This window comes from Lycorma delicatula, chromosome 1, assembly GCF_047948215.1.
Source record: "Lycorma delicatula isolate Av1 chromosome 1, ASM4794821v1, whole genome shotgun sequence".
Classification (NCBI taxonomy): Eukaryota; Metazoa; Arthropoda; class Insecta; order Hemiptera; family Fulgoridae; genus Lycorma; species Lycorma delicatula.
The window spans coordinates 125,812,500-125,831,033 of NC_134455.1; the positions used below are offsets into that span (position 1 = coordinate 125,812,500).

General features: G+C 29.2%; 1 protein-coding gene across 5 annotated transcripts in view; it reads right to left on the reverse strand.

Annotated features, from left to right (window-relative positions):
- Positions 1 to 2,637: 2,637 nt before the first annotated feature.
- The window catches only part of LOC142321988 (guanine nucleotide exchange factor DBS-like), a 215,494-nt gene continuing 199,597 nt past the window's right edge, over positions 2,638 to 18,534 (reverse strand). For 2 of the 5 annotated variants that reach the window (XM_075360576.1, XM_075360558.1), the window contains exons 20-21: positions 11,361 to 11,499; positions 2,638 to 8,148 (exon numbers count right to left, since the gene is read on the reverse strand). In XM_075360576.1, the coding sequence (XP_075216691.1) occupies positions 8,033 to 8,148; positions 11,361 to 11,499 (255 nt within the window). In that variant the 3' untranslated portion in view covers positions 2,638 to 8,032. Of the gene's footprint in view, positions 8,149 to 11,360; positions 11,520 to 18,534 lie in introns of those variants that run through there. The other 3 variants (XR_012755753.1, XM_075360570.1, XM_075360592.1) reach the window with 3 other exon arrangements.

Below are 18,534 nucleotides of genomic sequence, written 5' to 3' on the forward strand. Positions count from 1 at the left end.
CAGAGGATGAATGAGGATGATAAGTATGAGTGTAAGTGAAGTGTAGTCTTGTACAGTCTCAGGTCAACATTTCTGAGATGTGTGGTTAATTGAATCCCAACCATCAAAGAACACCGGTATCCACAATCTAGCATTCAAATCCATATAAAAGTAACTGTCTTTTCTAGGATTTGATTGTTGGAACTCTCGACTTCAAAATCAGCTGATTTGCGAAGACGTGTTCGCCACTAGACCAATCCGGTAGGTTAAAATATCAGAACTAAGTTGAATAAACAAAACATAAATTGTATAAAAATTCAATAAAAGAATGTTTTAGCTAACTTTGTTTGATGTTTACAAAAAAGTTCCAATAAAAAGAAATTTTTTAATAATGATCAAAATAATTTAATAATAATAAACTAGCATCAAATTCAGAAAGTGAGTGATTTTTCAAATGTAACCTTTACTAACAATAACATAACCACAATTTTCTTTTGTTAATATTTATTTTATCCACACATTTTATTATTTTTCAATGTTTTGATAAATTGATGTAAATAATTTAGCTAACTTATTCTGAAGTACAATTCTTCCACAGATTAAACTAATTAAAATGTTATGTAAAAATAAACAATAATTAGGGAAAATTATAGTACCAGTTAGTTAAATAAAATTACCAAATTATTTTAACTCCTAATGACTTAAACATTAACATTCTCCAAATTTCATTTTTTAAATAACATTGAAAGTTTTAAAAATAAAATTATTGCTTAGAAATTATTCAGAGTATTTTCAAAAAGGTTTCTTAATATATATAATCTTTAAAATATTTTTTAGGTGGATGATGGCTGAATACAGATGATAGGAACAAAATTAATACTGAAATGATACTTACCTGTGGATGAGTTGGCTTTGCAACTGTTAGTCTTTTATTTAAAAGATAACTATAAGAGAAGATGTTTGAATTGTTTTGTTATTATTTTCAAATATAAACATTATATTAGTGTAGTGATACAGTGTGCAATCGTCAAAGTGAGTTTAATTGATGTATAATAAACTATTATCTATCTTTTTCTTTTTACTATGCTGTCCATTGCTAACATGTGTTATAATATACTCACTGATATATAAATATATATGATATTTTCAGATTACTATTCTTATTTTACAAATATATATATAGTTTCTGCAGTGTTTTGTTAAATGTCCATTTTTTATTAGTCTGTTTTTACTTCATTTATTTTATAATTTAATTTAATATTTAGTTATTAATTACAACTAATGATGATGACAGTTTAACAGGTGGAATGTGTATCCTTCTGTTATTGATTTGTACATTTTTTTATAAATGAATCCTCAGTGTATCTCTTTGTTATTTTATTTTAATAATTTAGTGTACCCCTTTTTTATAATGAATAAGAAAATATATAAATCATATATGAACATGTAAGAAGAAATTGTTGAACTGTATTTGGTTCATTAAACACAGAAGCTAATATAAATGCATATCAAATACAGTTTAATTTTTCTGGTAACTTCTGGATGTCGGTTATTTTAGCTGAAAATTTTTTAATTTTATAAAGACGTTGTTGGTTCTTAAAGTGCATATAAGGCACTTTCATTACGTGCAAAGAAAATGGAAAAGGTCCTTTCATTTGTTGACAGATTAGTGAAAATGGCTGCCAAAATTATAAATCAGTGATATAAGGTTTTGACAGTAATATAAATAAAATAGAAAATTTCAATAATGACATCTATTATGCAATTAATTTCATTATTATCCATTTTCATACACATTTTGAAAATGTTTAATAATTATACAATTCACCAGTCTTATTTTTTTAGTTACACAAATAAAAACAACATATTCAGTTAAACTAAACAACAAGAACCATGTAATCCATATATAAAACATTATGTTACATAAAGTTATGGTGAGTTCATTTTTTAATATCACAAAATCAACAATATTTAAAAATATAACCCTTCTCTGGCTGAAGAAGCTGAGAATTTCAAAGTTTATTATTATCAATAGACATAATGTAATGTACAAAAATGTTTTGTATATTTCATATATTATATTATGTTGTACAATATGCTGTTGCCAGAGTTTCTTACCTATGATTGTAACTGTATGTACAGTAAAACTTCCTACATCCAGATTTTCTCATGAATGGAAAGACAAATTCAGAAAACAAAAAAACAACAATTTTATTATAGCTTTTATTTCTTTTTGTGATTTAGTTAGGATGGAAATTTGTAAAAAAGAAAACTTAATTTCACTGTGTCGTGTTCAGTATTGTGTCGAATAATTCAGTACATCTAATAGGTATTACTATTTTTATAATTTTTAAACTTAGAGGAAAATCCAATTATATACAGTAAAATAAACTATACTGATATTAATAGATACGTTAGGCATGCTTAGATAATGGCCACTCTAACTATAATTTAATTTTTGGCCACTATAATTTAGTGTTAACAGTAGCAGAGGTTAGAAAGTGATTTATTGAGAGGAAGATTATTTGAATATAACTTTGAGTTTAATTTGAGTTACCAGCTTCTTCAATCCAGAAATAATTATAATTATAATTTTGATTAATTAATTCCTGGTATAATCATTGGATCACTTCAGTTGTTAGAAATAATACACAATAATAATAAATACAAATATTTATTTTAAAATAACTTTTTTAAACATAACAAAATGAAAATTTTTTTAAACTACAACAAACACTACAAAACTAATAAATTAGTTTAAATTTAAATATTACAAAATCCTGATTCAAAATTTACAATTTTGGGCATTGATATCTTTTTACTACAAAAAAAAAATTAAAAATACTAGACACCACTACAGTACATTTAACACCACTTTTTTTTATTAATACTACAAACTGTACGTATAAGTATTGTCAAATTCTTTTAGTAACATTATTACAAAAAGTTTCATGACACAATATCTGAGAAAAACTCTACTGAATACTAATAAAAATTATTTAGCTAAAGGAAGACAATGACTTTGAACAGCATTATTAATATTATGTATATATGTTATTAAAAATTTGCGTTCAGATGCAAAAAAAACTGGCATCTTTTTTTAACTTAAATTACTAGCTTTAATTTTTAAGTTATTCATAAATTTGACTAAATTAAATCCTCTCAATATGGTACAGTATTTACAAAATTAAACAATTATCAAAATACAGAATTTATTTATTAAAAATCTAATGAAAATAATTTTAAATCGATTTAAAAAAAATAAAAATAAAAGAATAAATTTATCTTAAAATCAAAATTTTAATGATTTTTGACTATTAACAAGAAGAAAATTTAACTTAGCATTATCAAGATTTAACCATAACTAATTAAACAAATAAATAAATAACAATAGATAAATGAGTAACAACATTACATAAAACAAAAAATTCACAAAGAGTTTTACTAAAATAATTTATTGTGATGGAATGGGAAATAGTAAAAGGGTGAAACCTGTATAAGTTGATAAACCTTTTCTATTCTTTTCTGTTTAGCCTCTAGAACCACTGTAAAGTATTACTTCAGATGATGAATGAGGATGATGTGTATGAATGTAAATGAAGTGTAGCCTTGTACAGTCTCAGATCAACCATTCCTGAGATGTGAACTGAGACCCAACTACCAAAGAACACCAGTATCCACGATCTATAATTCAAATCCATATAAAAGTAACTAATTTTACTAGGATTTGAACCTTAGAACTTTCAACTTCGAAATTAGCTGATTTGTGATGACAAGTTTACCACTAGACCAACCTAGTGGGTCTAGTTGGTAAACTTGCTGAATAACAATTCAACATCAACTAATCACTCATTGCCTGGTGTTAAGAAGATAAGGAACATTCAGGTATTACCAGATTAGTAATCTACAAACTTTTCTGCCAGAAATAGACATACATATCCAACAAAAAACAACTTCAAAAAAAAAAAATTAAATATACTTGTTTTTTGACATTACCATCAAATAAAAACACTTATTCTTAATTTGGTAAGATTAAAATAAAACAATTGCAGTTTAAAGAAAAACTGAAACCATATAAATTTTTATTTTTTAGTGCAAAGTATACTTTCATTTAAAACATGGTAGTGGTATAAACAAATATAGCCTATATGAAAAGAGCTGTTAACAAGAAATGGAAACGGTGAGACATCTTTATTTAAAAAAGTTGGAATAACAAAACAGAGAAAGGATTTTTACTCAATATTTTTAAATAAATTTTCTTACCTTTTCATGTAAAAATACTTTGCATATAACTATATCAGGATAAAAATCACTGCATTATAATAATCTAATATTAAGGATATATTATAGCAAATGCATAAAAAAAATTAAATTATTTAAAAAGCAAAGGTAATTTTTCTTTTCAAAATCTATTATTTAAGATACTTTGGGAAAATTTACTGGATGACCACTAGAGGAATTTTCTCTGCAAAATAACTTGCAGAAACAACTTCAATTAGTTTTAAAGAAAAACTCATTGAAGTCAGAGTATTTGGAAAGAGTTATGCTTAATGTACTTAAAAAATAGGAATGGCTCAAACTAAGAACCTCATCCTCTTTTGTAAAATATTGTTCTAGTTTATCACTAATGCTACACAGTCTTTATATACTACATGGTAAAGGTATTAGGACTGACAAACTTTGTTAGAGCATCAAAAAAAGAAAAATAAGGGATATTGTGAAATTCAAATCAGAGTTTAGGGCTGATAACAGTGTGCAAAATGAGAACATCTAAAATTTATTGTGGACAATAAAAATATTAATAATGTAACTAACGTCAGCGTACACATAAAATTATAAGCAAAAAGATTACTAAAATATTACAAAATGAAAAAAAAAAAAAAAAAAAGATTTTATCCAATATTAAACATTTTCAATTGATAATGTGCTGCTTCAACCTTGCTTCTATTCAAACATTCCAAGGTATTTTGGACAGGAGCTGCTACTCCAAAGTGGGCCTCTTAAAGTATATATTTTGATATAGCTGATAGTCTGAAAGTAAAATTTCTCTAAAGATGGATAATTCTTTCTCCATTCATCCATTTAATTTATCTTTATCATTTCTTCTAACTGGGTTACATGGGTTTTTAGATGCTCAAACATATTGAGGAAGCAAGGATCAGTTTAGCTGCTACATAAATTACATCTATGAAGTCTTGTGAGGGGGCAAGATCTACTAATATCCATGTCTAAGTATTGTTTTCTGTCAAACAATTCATCCGACAATAAATTACTTCCTATTCAAAATATAAGGTCTAAGGGCCATTTTACTAACCTTCACGGTAAGCATCAAGGGTTGTAAGAATAATAAGTGGATCTTCTAATCCTTTGAAGGGATTAAGACACCAACCCTGGTCTGTGTTTGTTGTACACAGCTGAGTAAAATAATAGTATGTACTTTTTTTACATGATGTTGTTTTGTTGGGAAAATTATAGAAAATTTTTTATTACATGAACAAGAACTCATATTACATATATCTAAATTTCTTAAATGAAAACTAAACAAACAACAAAAATTCAAATTATTGAGTTATAAAATTTTAAGTTGCTGAAGCTTGGTGAATGATAAATGCAAACATAAAAATCTTTAAAAAAAATTAGCATAATTATAATTTTAAGCAAGGCAACTTCAAAAATTTTCAAGAAATGGCAGCTTCTATTTGGAATAGTATATGTTAAACTGGAAATACTGTTTTCTAAGTCGACAACATTTATATCATAATATGACCAGTGTTCTAATTTCCTCTATAATGACAGCAGGTGTGTGTTTGTGTAACATCCATTTGCAATAGGCGATGTTCAAACTTTCCTTCATTGTACAGCAATGAAACATTGAATTTTGCATTTTGCTTAAAAAAATTAGCAACATTAATACTTGCTTACAAAGCACATGGTGACACAAAAATGAAGAATAAGCAGTACAAGCATTTGAATGAGGGTATATTAGTACTAACAATCAAGTTCATAGTGGGAAACCATCTACTGGAACAAATGTGGCAAACATTGTAAGTGATTGTAGTAATAAAAAAAAAAATTGGGGAAAGCAGCATTAGAAGTTTGAATATCAGTAGGCAGTTGTAAAAGTAATTTCCACAATTATCTGAAAATTAAGAAAATAAATTGTTAAAATACACTTCTAAATGTTTTTCACAAGTAAATCCATATTAATTGAGAAATACTCTGCATAGCACAATATAGCATCTCTGGAACACCCACCATAATCTTTCAGTTTTAGGAACAACTGATTTTAACTTGATTCATCACTAGAAATTGACTCTAAAAGGGAAAATATAAAATCATGCTGATATACATATCAATGCAAAAAAGTAGTTGAAATGTTTTAGGATAAAATTTTATGAATACTCATAAATGAAATATAACTAATCTTTTGTACACAGTTTTTGTAAAATAAATATACTCTGAAAATTTTCTAATGAAAAAATAAAAGATCAATTGAATGTGTTTAAGATGTAGGAATTTCCCAACTGATGTTCATCTAGATATATGCAATGGTATTTTATTAAAATGTTCTAAACTATAAAAAAAAACCTTAATTTCTATATATAAGAATTTTAGTTAGAAATGCAAATTTTTCCTACATCTAAGATTGTATTTTGGATAAATGGAGAGTTTTAATTTTAATTTTACAATTAACAACATATTTTTACAATAATAACATTCAAAATTTTCCAACTCCTCCTAAATAAAACGATTATAATAAAAAAAAAATTGTAAATATACTATTACCATCTTATACAGTTTCCCAGAAAATAAACGTGTGTAAATCAAAATTAATACTAACATTAAAAATCACTACACTGTACACGCTACAAAAATATATATTACAATAATTAAAACAATAATTAAAAATAAATGCATATTTAACAATAATGGTTTGTTTTTCTTCAATAATAAAGGTTAGATAAAAATATCTAAGACTTATTTCATAAATGTCTTATAATTGGATACATTATATATGATAATTAATATTTTAGGTGTGTAAATATATATATTAATAAATACTTCAGGTATTAGGTGAAAAAAAAAAATGTTATTAAGAATACAATTTTATTAAAAATAACACAGAAAAGTCCTCATCATAATTTAATGCTCCACATTCATTTGAGCAAGTAAAGAACTTTTATAAAATATGATTTATATTAGTGAAAACGTTTTTCATATGATTGTGAGGTGATAAACAATTCATTATTCTTAATTTTTTATTTTCTTAAAATGAACAGATTAAATTATTTAAAACCATAAATTCTGGTTTGATGAAATAACTATGGAATTACAAAAATATGGAGAACCGATGTTTTATTTCTGATCACAGCCCATCTTGGGAAACTCAATCCATTTCCAAAGTGTGAGTTCATAAAAAAATGTATGATTTAGTTAAAAGGAAAAACTAAAAAGAAATAACTTTTGTCAAAATGACAAGCGTTTTCATGAATTTCTTATCTGCTATGATAAAGAAATAACACCTGCCAATGAAATGAAAAAAATATGGCCTAAAATTCTTTCAACTAAGGAAAGCATTTTTATCTCTAGAACTCAATTATACATAAACAGTCGCACAATATTTTTTGGAGATTCAATCAAACCAGACAGATTGAAAACAATTGCTTCAATTCATTATCACATGCAATGAATAGATTCTTAATATTTTCTTATTACCTGAGGTTTTCTAGATCCTTTTGGACTTAGATAATGAGAACTTTTTATACAATTACTGGTTGAAGAATAAAAACTGAGGTAACTTTGTGATAATTAGAGGCACCAGAAAAAGGTGAGCTGCTTACCTTATGATTTAGTAAGCGGATGAAGATTGAAACACAATAAATACATTGAAATAATAATAACATTAACAATAAGAAAATGACTTAATATTGGGCCATCATAGAATAAAATGTAAAACAAAAGCAATTAGGTGTTAGAATTATATTTACTCATTTATTTCTTTTTAGATGTCAGCGTACCATGATTTCTGTGACTGTATGTCATACTTATAATGCTAATCTGCAGCTGAAGATGCTTGGCTACTAACAGACTGGCAACTACGAGATGATTTCCTTCCATATGGTTCAACATATGCCGCTGGGACCCAACCTTCTAACTGACCTCCCATACCTGTAGAATTAAAATTATTTGTCATTAACAAATAAAAAAAAAATCTTTGTGGCAATTACAAACTATGCTCATGTTCTCTTATCTTAGCTCCCTCTATCTCAACACACACACACATGTGCATGTCTTGGGAATGTTGTTTGAACTTAAGGGCGTGATTCAGTATATCAAAATAAACAAAAAAAATTCATATTGGCAAGTGCCTATCTTGTTTCATATTCTCTCTTTCTCTCTTTCTGTCATTTTGTGTTTTTTCAATCAAATTTTTTATCTTAAGAATAATTAAGATAATTTAAAAAAATTTTGTATACATGTATAGCGAAGCCATTCCAGCAAGGCGCTTTCCCCTCTACTTACTGCTGTACATCTATTCCCCTCTGCAAGCGCCTTGCTATAATTGCTTGGCTATACTCAATAACATTTAAAAAATAAATAAGCTTGAAAATTATACCTTTGATTTTTCTAAAATGGTGGCCATTAAACGTTTTTAATCATTAACAGTATTGTAAATATAATTTTTTTATTACAAACATTTTTTAAAATATTTTATTTTTTTTTTTGTGAAAATTTTGTTTTGTTTAGTTATAATCTGCCACATTTTGATATGATTTGTTTTTAATATACTTTGAAATTCTTAGATTTGTATCAAATTTCTTTGGACTTTATCATACCATTTTACTCATACACTGTACAAGTTTTGGTTAAACATTTTATGTGTTTATTATCATTTAACACAGCTATTTTATGCCAAATATAAAATAATATGTTTTTTGACCCCAATCTTTTGTCTTTTACCCCAAATTTCTCGAAAATTACTAAAAGTATAGTTCTAGGACCTTTATTTTCAATTTTTCAGGTTAGAACCACAAAATTCAACCTTTAATTTGGTTCCAAAGAATTATAGTCTGGGTTTTTGCAAAGATGCAAAAATCAGGATGAAATCTTTTGCCTGTTGATGTTGCTAACACAGCAAATCTGTGTTTATATAATCTTTCTTCTTTATTTTCACCAGTAGAATATGTTCTGAAAGTTTGTTATAGTCTTTATAAATCATTATGCATATAATTTGTTTATCTTTTTAAAAAAAAAATATTTATATTGTCCTGAAAGGATGAGTTGCTCCCTTTCATCCTTCACACCTGCGCATCCCTATCCAAATTTCTGGTAACAATTTCTCATAATATTGCCATTTAAAACATTACCATAAAAATGAGGAATTGTCAATGTACGAGGGTAAGTCAATTATTATCCGCAATTTAGTTATATTTTTGTTTATGTTGGTAGTACTGTCGTGTTGCGTAGATGACGCATGCGTGGTTTAATTGTTATTATGTCTGTGCAGGTTTGATGCTGCTAAGTTAGTTCCATTATCGCTGCCCTGCCGTTAACCATGGCTGCTCTGCTTTCGGTTTACACCAAAGAAGAGCAATATTCAGTGATCCGTTTTTTGTGGTCAGAAGGTATATCAAGGGCCAAAATTCATCGAAGACTTTTGGTACAGTACGGGAACAGTGTGTTGCCGCAATGGAATGTCTACAAGTGGATTGAAAAATTCAAATATGGTTGCATAAGTATTATGCATGGCAAAGGAGCCGGACGACCATTAACCGCCACAAATGAGGAAAACATAAAACGTGCACGTAACATGGTTTTCTTAGACAGATGAGTAACTATTGATGATGTGGCTCATCATCTGCAAAGTAGTCATGGTACTGCCTATGAAATCATCCAAAACAGACTTAGGTTTCATAAAGTCTGTGCATGATGGGTCCCAAAACAACTTACACAGTCGCATAAACAAAACGCGCTTGGACAACTGCCAAAAACATTTGGATCGCTATGGTAATGAACAAGACATCTTCTTAGACAGAATCATCACTGGTGACGAAACATGGATCCATCATTACGAGCCGGAGAGTAAACGGCAGAGTATGGAATGGAAACATCCAAATTCACCCTGCAAAAAAAAAGGTCATTACCCAACCGCAGGAAAACTGACGCTTACGGTTTTTTGGGATTCACAAGGCCCACTACTGGAACATTATAAGGAAAGGGGCACGACAATAAATAGTGCGCTCTACAGTGAGATGCTTATTGCCAAGCTGAAGCCTGCAATTTGAAGCAAACGCCGAGGACTGCTGTCGAAAGGTTTTGTGTTGTTGCACAACAATGCCCGTCCACAGTGTGGGCACACTGCTGCCCACACTGCTGAAACAATCTAGAAACTCAACTTTGAAGTACTGGCTCATCCTCCATATAGACCTCATTTTGCCCCTTCTGACTACCACTTGTTTGGTACACTCAAAGAGGCATTAAGGGGCTGTCGATTTACCTCGGATGAAACAGTGAAAGAAGCAGCGCATTCTTGGCTTGCAGCTCAACTAAAAACCTTCTTTTATGAGGGCATCAGGAAGCTTGTGCAACAATGGACCAAGTGCGTTGAAATGCAAGGGGACTATTTTGAACAATGATGTACATGTAAGTTTCCTATTTGTATTCCAAAAAACTTTATAACTAATTGGGGATAATAATTGACTTACCCTCGTATCTTAGAGGTGCAGTATTCTTTATATTATGGAAGAACATTAATCATATGCACATCATAGTTTGTGGAATGAAACTATGAAAAGTTATATTTCATTGATTGTTATTTTATCAGTTTAGGAAAGAATAGACAGCAGATAGACATGGTTGGTAGGGCGATAGCTATAGATTATATATTGTGCAGTAGCACAAATGACTCACTGCTATGGTAACTTGTTTCCTTTCCACAACCTATCAAATGTCAGTTTTAAAATAGCTGTCACATCTCAAAAAGACAATTTTGAAAAATGGGAAGGTTTTCACCATCTATCCTAATAGTTTGGACAAGACTTCTTACATTTTTAAACTTCTAAATGGGCTGACTGTGGAAGAATATAATGCAGATGTACAAAAAGCTATGACATATTCTGATAAGGACATAAATGTTTGGAATGACTACATGGAAAAATGACTTATGATATGTAAAAGTAAAATAAAGTTCTGTTAAGAAATTGTCATTAATCCCTTTCTTATTATAAAATGAGTTCTAATTTTTATATGACTGTAATGTAAATTTTCAGTTTATTGCCAAAGCAATCAGTATAAAAATAGAATATTAATAATTATGCAAATTAAAATACTAAAGATAACTTATTCAATTATGAAATGTATACATTTTTAATATCACATACCGAGAAGGCGAACATACCACCAGCCCGCACATCCAACTTTGAGAAGCTCGACAACATCACCTTCCTTCATGGATACTTCACTGGGTCCAACAGCACAGTAATCAGCCAGGGCTATGTAACGACCTGCACCAGTCCCTCCCTGACAGCACATCAGGTTAGCTGATAAAAGCATAAAATAAACTCAACATATAATAACAATGAATAGAATTTAATGCACTTTTTGAGTAGGTCTCTCTGTCTCATTCTCTGTCCTGCTTTGCCTTTATATTCATTTTTAACTTTTGGACATCAACTGTCAGAACAAGGTGTCAATAGAGATTTAAAAATGAAATTTTTATAAAGTTCATGTGACTGAAAGTAAAATATTGCCGAAAAATAATTTTTTACATGAATTGGACTTGACATAAATGATAGTACAAAAAAAGAAAAGATCAAGATGTAGCAAAGCAAGTTGTGGAATTTAATTGTAACCAAAAATAAAGGTTCATTGAACAGGTTTTAATTTTTTAAATACATACAGTTATAATTATAAAAAAAATCACAATAGGGAAATAAATCAAAATAGGGATTTTTCTGATATCCAGAAGTACAGTATTTAGTGAATTTACATTGCTTTTCATAAACGATTATTTTCCATCCAGAAAACTTTAAAAAATTTGCTAAGAAATGATGGTGATTCGAAAAAATATTTTGCTAATCAGAAGATTACATCATTTTCTACATTCATTGATTGAATAAAAAAAAGCTTAACTAGTAGTTATGTGCCTATCAATTTTAAAATCATGCATGCCATTATGAAATCTATTATCTAACTCATAATAATATGAAAAAAATTCAGAAAATTGGATTTCACATCAAAAATTCATTGCATATCTTGTAAAATCAAATATTAACATAATAATAAATACATAATTATAAGTAACCTGCAAAAATTATTGTAAACCATTTTGTACGGATTGATAAGATGAAGACATTTTTGATACTGAAATGGCATGATGAAAAGAATATAGGAAAGAAACATTTAGCAATGATAAGTGATCAACATAATTGAACTGTACATTTAGAGAAGTCTACAAGGTGTGACTATTTAAAAACCGAATTAGTATGGTAAATTTGTTCAGTTACAAAAAACAATTACAACCTGTTTATGATCTCTTCATACTTACTATCCATCCATATCTATCACTCACTGTATTTTCAATGTTCAAAACAATCTTCATGTCATCAACTGCCAACTGTCTGTTTTTGTTTTCTCATTTCTTCCTTTGTTTCCAAATGAGTTCTATTCACCAACCTTATAACTTTTAGGAATGTTAAATTTTTGAGCAGTCAAGGAATGTGCTAAAGGATAGGGATATAATTATCACCTAAAAATTGTTTTACACGTTGGATACTGCATGCTAACACATCTTGATAGGAATGTGCCTTTTACTGTTTGATCTTCTTTTTCTTTACTTATTCTTTAAGTCAGTAGGACCAAAATGTAATAATAATGAAGACAGTGTGACTCTCAGATTCCCATTAAATCATAATAATACTTTGGTATTGAAAAAGAATCAGCATTAATTTTAATTTTGATTCTTTTATGCTTATATTATTATTGGTGATGTATATGATGCTTTTTCAGTGTATGTATTAGCACTTTATTTCTAGATGTATACTGAAAAATACAGTTTTAAAAAAGTGATGAACTTTTCTTTCAAATTTCTATGAACTTATCTTTTTGTACCTGGATAAGATTTTTGAAACCCATATTCACAGTATGTTGATTTGAATGAAAGGATAATTACATAAAAAAAGAATACAAGAAAGTTTTAACATAAAATTCACCATCTGCATGTTTTTTAAAATTTTACTTACCTTCTTTTGTCAAGGAAGTTTCTGAAAAGAACTATAATATATTTTTTCAGAATGAAACGGAGCATAAATTTAGAAAATCCTAATAATTTTTTTTATAAATACATATTTTATAAGGCCGTGTTCTTTATATTCTAAAATTTTATTTTTTCTGTTGTTCGACCAAGGTCCAATATGGTTTCTCAGACATATAGCACAAGTTGCTACCAATTAATTAAATATAAAATATCATTCATGAAACTGTTATAAATCTGGAAATATAAAAATCCCATTTACTGATGTAAATAGTCCAGAAATTAACACACACTTGAAAATATTTTGATAGGCACCATAAAAATCAGCCCATCATCTGTAATTTTTTTTAGATTTTACATCATGCTCCTTCTTTTCAGTCAGGTATTATAAATATTTAAGTATAATATTATTTTGACAGAATTTAGCTTTTATGGACTGTAGAATTTTTCCATTTAATATCTATCAAAAGAAATAAATACAGCTACAAGGTGATCAATGGTAGGCTCTGAAGCATTCATTTATCTTTGCCCTGATATTTTCAGAGTCCTTATTTCACCAACTTGTTGACGACATATAAATGTTTTTAATTAAAAATATGTTATGCTACAGAAAATTAATCAAATTGTACAATATTTTAATAAGTGGTTAACTTAAAAAAAAATTATAAAAGAATTGAATTTCAAAATTAAAGAGTATATGAATGTACGGTAACACATTTTAAGTGAAGTTTGTTGTGCAAATTTTCCTTTTTTTAAAGATAAAACATGAAAATTGAGTCAGATGTTTGGGAGGTTTTGAGATCTTTATAAAAACTTAGAATTCATCCAAATACCTTCTCAAAACAAAATATACAATTGTCATTAGGTATAAATTTAAAATATGATTGCGGATTATGTGCTGTCATAAATATTTAAAAAAAAACAAAAAGCAAAGACTAGTATAAATATTCAATGTTACTGCATGCAGTTGGTAGAAAACTATGAAACTGTAATTATGAGCAGTTTAAAGGGAAATCGTAGACAGGAACTATAAATAATCTGCTACTGCAGTTTGTAATAATGCGAAAGAAGATTTTCAAACAACTATTAATGGATTTTTTATATAGTTTTGTCTGGGACTGAAGTAAAATGCTCTAGAACTGTAAAAATTCAATAATTCAATTTCTTCAACAGTTTAAATGAAATGTTTGCTATTTTCACTCTCTGACAATTAAAAGTAACAAAATATGAATTTGGTTTGTGTTCAGAGAAATGCATAAAGAAGAATGAAAATCTAGTGCTTTAATGTACTGTGAAACCTGGTTTATTATTAAATTTTTACAGTGAAAACATGTTATATAATGTTCTTGGCTAGTTACTATGTCTTAACTACAGAAGATACAAGGATTCTTGTCTGCAAGGGTTCATATTTATTTAATGACAGCTGGTACACACACACACACACACACACACACACACACACACACACACACACACACACACACACACACACACACACACACACACACACACACACACACACACACACACACACACACACACACACACACACACACACACACACACACACACACACACACACACACACACACACACACACACACACACACACACACACACACACACACACACACACACACACACACACACACACACACACACACACACACACACACACACACACACACACACACACACACACACACACACACAATAATAATTTGAAAAGCAATAAAATGTACTATAAGATGTTTTAAATGTTAAAAAATTAAAAAAAAACGTTAAATTAAATTTTAGACTTAAAAAAATTAATTCTTAAAATTAACAATAAGATGTTAATAATTTATCTTGAAATTAATAATGCTATTACAGTTACCTAAAATATTAATTAGTTATTTTCAAATTATTTTCCAAAATTTATAAGACAGACATGATGGTAAATTTTTATCTCTTCTTGGCTTCTGGCCCCAGGCACAGACTGTCTCTTATTAAGTTGTTCTAACTTAATAAATGTATAAAAGATTAATTAAAAAATTTTAATAATAATAATATTAAAAAAATTAATAATAATACCATCTCTTAAGACAGATTGATTTTTTCAACTATATTCTTGCTTTCCTATCATTTCCTTTTTCTCTGTTCAGACAACTTCTATTTTTAAGCCATTTAACATCTAAGAACTTGTGAGTCCTACCTCATCAACATGTTGGGTAGTAGACTTGTCTATGTCTGGCCGGTCTAGGGCCCAGTAATATGCTGTGGTTTTGCCAGTGAGATCAGCTTACTGGTCTTTTTCCACAGGATAGCTAAAAGGACCAAACTTTTATACGGCTTGACCAGTTCTTCCCTTGTGCGTTTTGAATATTTTCACTTTTCCTGTGGTTGTTCTTTGCTTTAAAATTTGTTCCATTAGGTAGGTTGTGTGGTCAAACTTTTTTGCAGTCTGACACAGGTCAGGGAAATGATCCATCCCCCTTTCCAACGCACCTGAGACCACAGTTTGAAATTTTTTTATTATTTTCTTATTTTATATTGAACATGTATACCAACTGTTGGCATAAAAAGTTTTTAATTAAGTTATGGTTACATTAGATAATTTATTTGTCAATAGGATTGCTTCTTCTACTGTCAAGTGCGATAAGGATGCTAAGGGTTTTTATGGTAAACAGAAATGGTCTCTCGTGTAATGGTCCATGCACAACATTATTTCATTTAGAACGTGCAAGTATTACTGATGAAGATTTTGAGTTTTTAAAGGTTCATGGGGTTAGTAAATACATTTGTGATAAATTCTAACAAATACATTAAGTTAATCGTACGCCAGTTTCCATTATTGGGCAAGAATGTTCTTAATACCAGAATGAATACGATTACAGCTGTTAAAACTACCAGCTCAATTACAATAGAAGAGGATGATGTAATCATTAAAACAAAATTCATGTATTACAGTTTAGTGCCTAAATTGTTCAACCTACTCATTCTCTAATTTGGAGCTACTGGTGAGCCAAACTTAATGCAGATCATCAGCAACTCACCTACAATGATAAACAAACTAAAGATGAAAATGAACAACTTAAAAGAAAGGCTAGATTCTTTATGCAACCAGATCCAGTTGACTCCAGCTCCTGCCAATAATTTAAAACGTTTACAACTCTACTGCAAATGCTAAAGCAAGAAATGACAATACTGATAAGAAAGGGAAATGGGTTAACAATGTCTTGCTTGCATCAACTAAGGAAAAACTAGTACCACTTCTATTGACAATGACAACAGTTTATTTGCATCTCAGGAAGGAAAGGTTAATGATGATTGTAAAATGGTTAAATCCTGTGAGATTATAAGAAAACTCAGGTAACAAAGCTTGCTAACGATAAGAGGAAGCCTATTTTAGGTAGTGGTAATGTCAATTTACACCTGGTCAAACCTAGAAAGAAAGCATTGTTTGTGATAAGGTTTGAAGAAGCTTCCGGTATACTTAAGTTAGTTAAAGAAGCTACTCACATTAATGAAATTACTTGTACCAGATACAGCACTAAAAGAAATGGATATAGTCCTTTTCATATTGATGTATCTGGTGAAGATTATGAGATGGCCTTTTAGTTTCTGAGGTATGGCCTAAAGGAATTTTGGTTTTACAATTTCATGGATGATTAGGCGGCAACCAAAGATATAAAGCAATTGTTAATCAAAAGGAAATCCCAGAGGAGAGTACTAAGGATAATTAATGATGAATTATTATGGGGTTGATATTAAAATGTCAGAGGTCTGCAGACTAAATCTGATGAGTTTGTTGCTCTGTGTCTAGAGTCTTATATGATATTGTAGCTGTAACAGAGAGAAATTTTAGGGATACCACTTTGTCAGAGGATTATTTTCAAATAATTGGATAGTCAATACAGCTGATAGGAACTATTCTGAAAGTAACAACATTTGTGGAGGAGGTTCACAGCAGTTAGCAATAAGATACAGAGTTTTACAAGAACAGAGTTGGAATTTATTACTGATGTTTTTGGGTTGAGATACAATTGAAGGTTGATTATGACCTTTTAGTTGGAAATCATTACTTTAGCCCTGATTTCCCTCTTTAACTGCTAACCACATATTTTAATCAGTTATCCACTTAACTTGATTTTGAACAATAAAGAATTGTGATGCTATCTAATTTCGATGCCAGAAATTGATCGGAATAATTGCTCCCTTAAGCCTAGTATTCATTATTATTCAAAGAAAAAACTGATATTCTTTTTGAGATTATGGATGATTGCAGATTAACCAATACAATTTTCACTAGCTGGAGAGTAATCCTTCGATTTTGGACCTTATATTATCTAATGTGGATGTAAGTGTTTAATAGCTCATAAAAATGATAAAAACTGGGTAAACTGTCTTCTAAGAGTCTGCTATTATGAAAAAGAGTTAAGCATCTGCCAAGGAGAGATGCCTTTGAAAGTGGTAGGAAGGTAGATAATGAATTGAAAATAAAGCCTGCAAACTTTTTTAAATATGTTAAATCCTTTATGAAGGATTCTTCTGAAGTCATCCAATTAAGGTCCAAGACAAGCTTATAATGGATGCAAAAAAACTTAGTGAAGAATTTGGAAGGTATTTCCAATGTCTTATCAGCATGTTAATAAGTGAATAAGAACTTTTAATAATGAAAAAGACTATAGCATTACAGAAACCGTTGGCGTTCCAGATGTTACTGAAAATTAAATTTTGAAACATATTGCAAGGTTTAAAGGATGACCTATGGCTGGTAGTGATGATATCCCGACTTTTATAATAAATGTATTGCAAAGATAATTTCATCAGTTTTAACTTGACTGATCAATCTTAATCTACGTTCTGGTAAATCTCCTAGTGTTTGAAAAAAGCAATATTCTCACCTATCCTTAAGAAAGAGGATTTACAACTTTTTTCAAACTATAGATCTGTCTCAGTTTTAAACTTAGTAGCTGAAGTTTTTAAAAGAATGGTACACAGCCATCTGCATGAAAATCTGAATAAATTTATTTATTAATGGCAGCATGGATCTGTGGCAAGGAGATCTACTGTCACAAATCTAAATGATATGTTACCCTTTATTGCGCCGGAGCTGGTAAACCATTGACAGGTTGATGTCATCTTCTTTGACTGCAGGAAGGTTTTTGGTACCATTCCTCATAACATCCTACTACACAAATTAAAAATTTACAATGTTAAGGCTGTTATGCTTAGATGGATCCATTCGTATTTATATAATACAATATTTCAAATTAAGGTGTTAAAGTGAATGGTGAAATCTCCAGCGAATATGCAGTGAC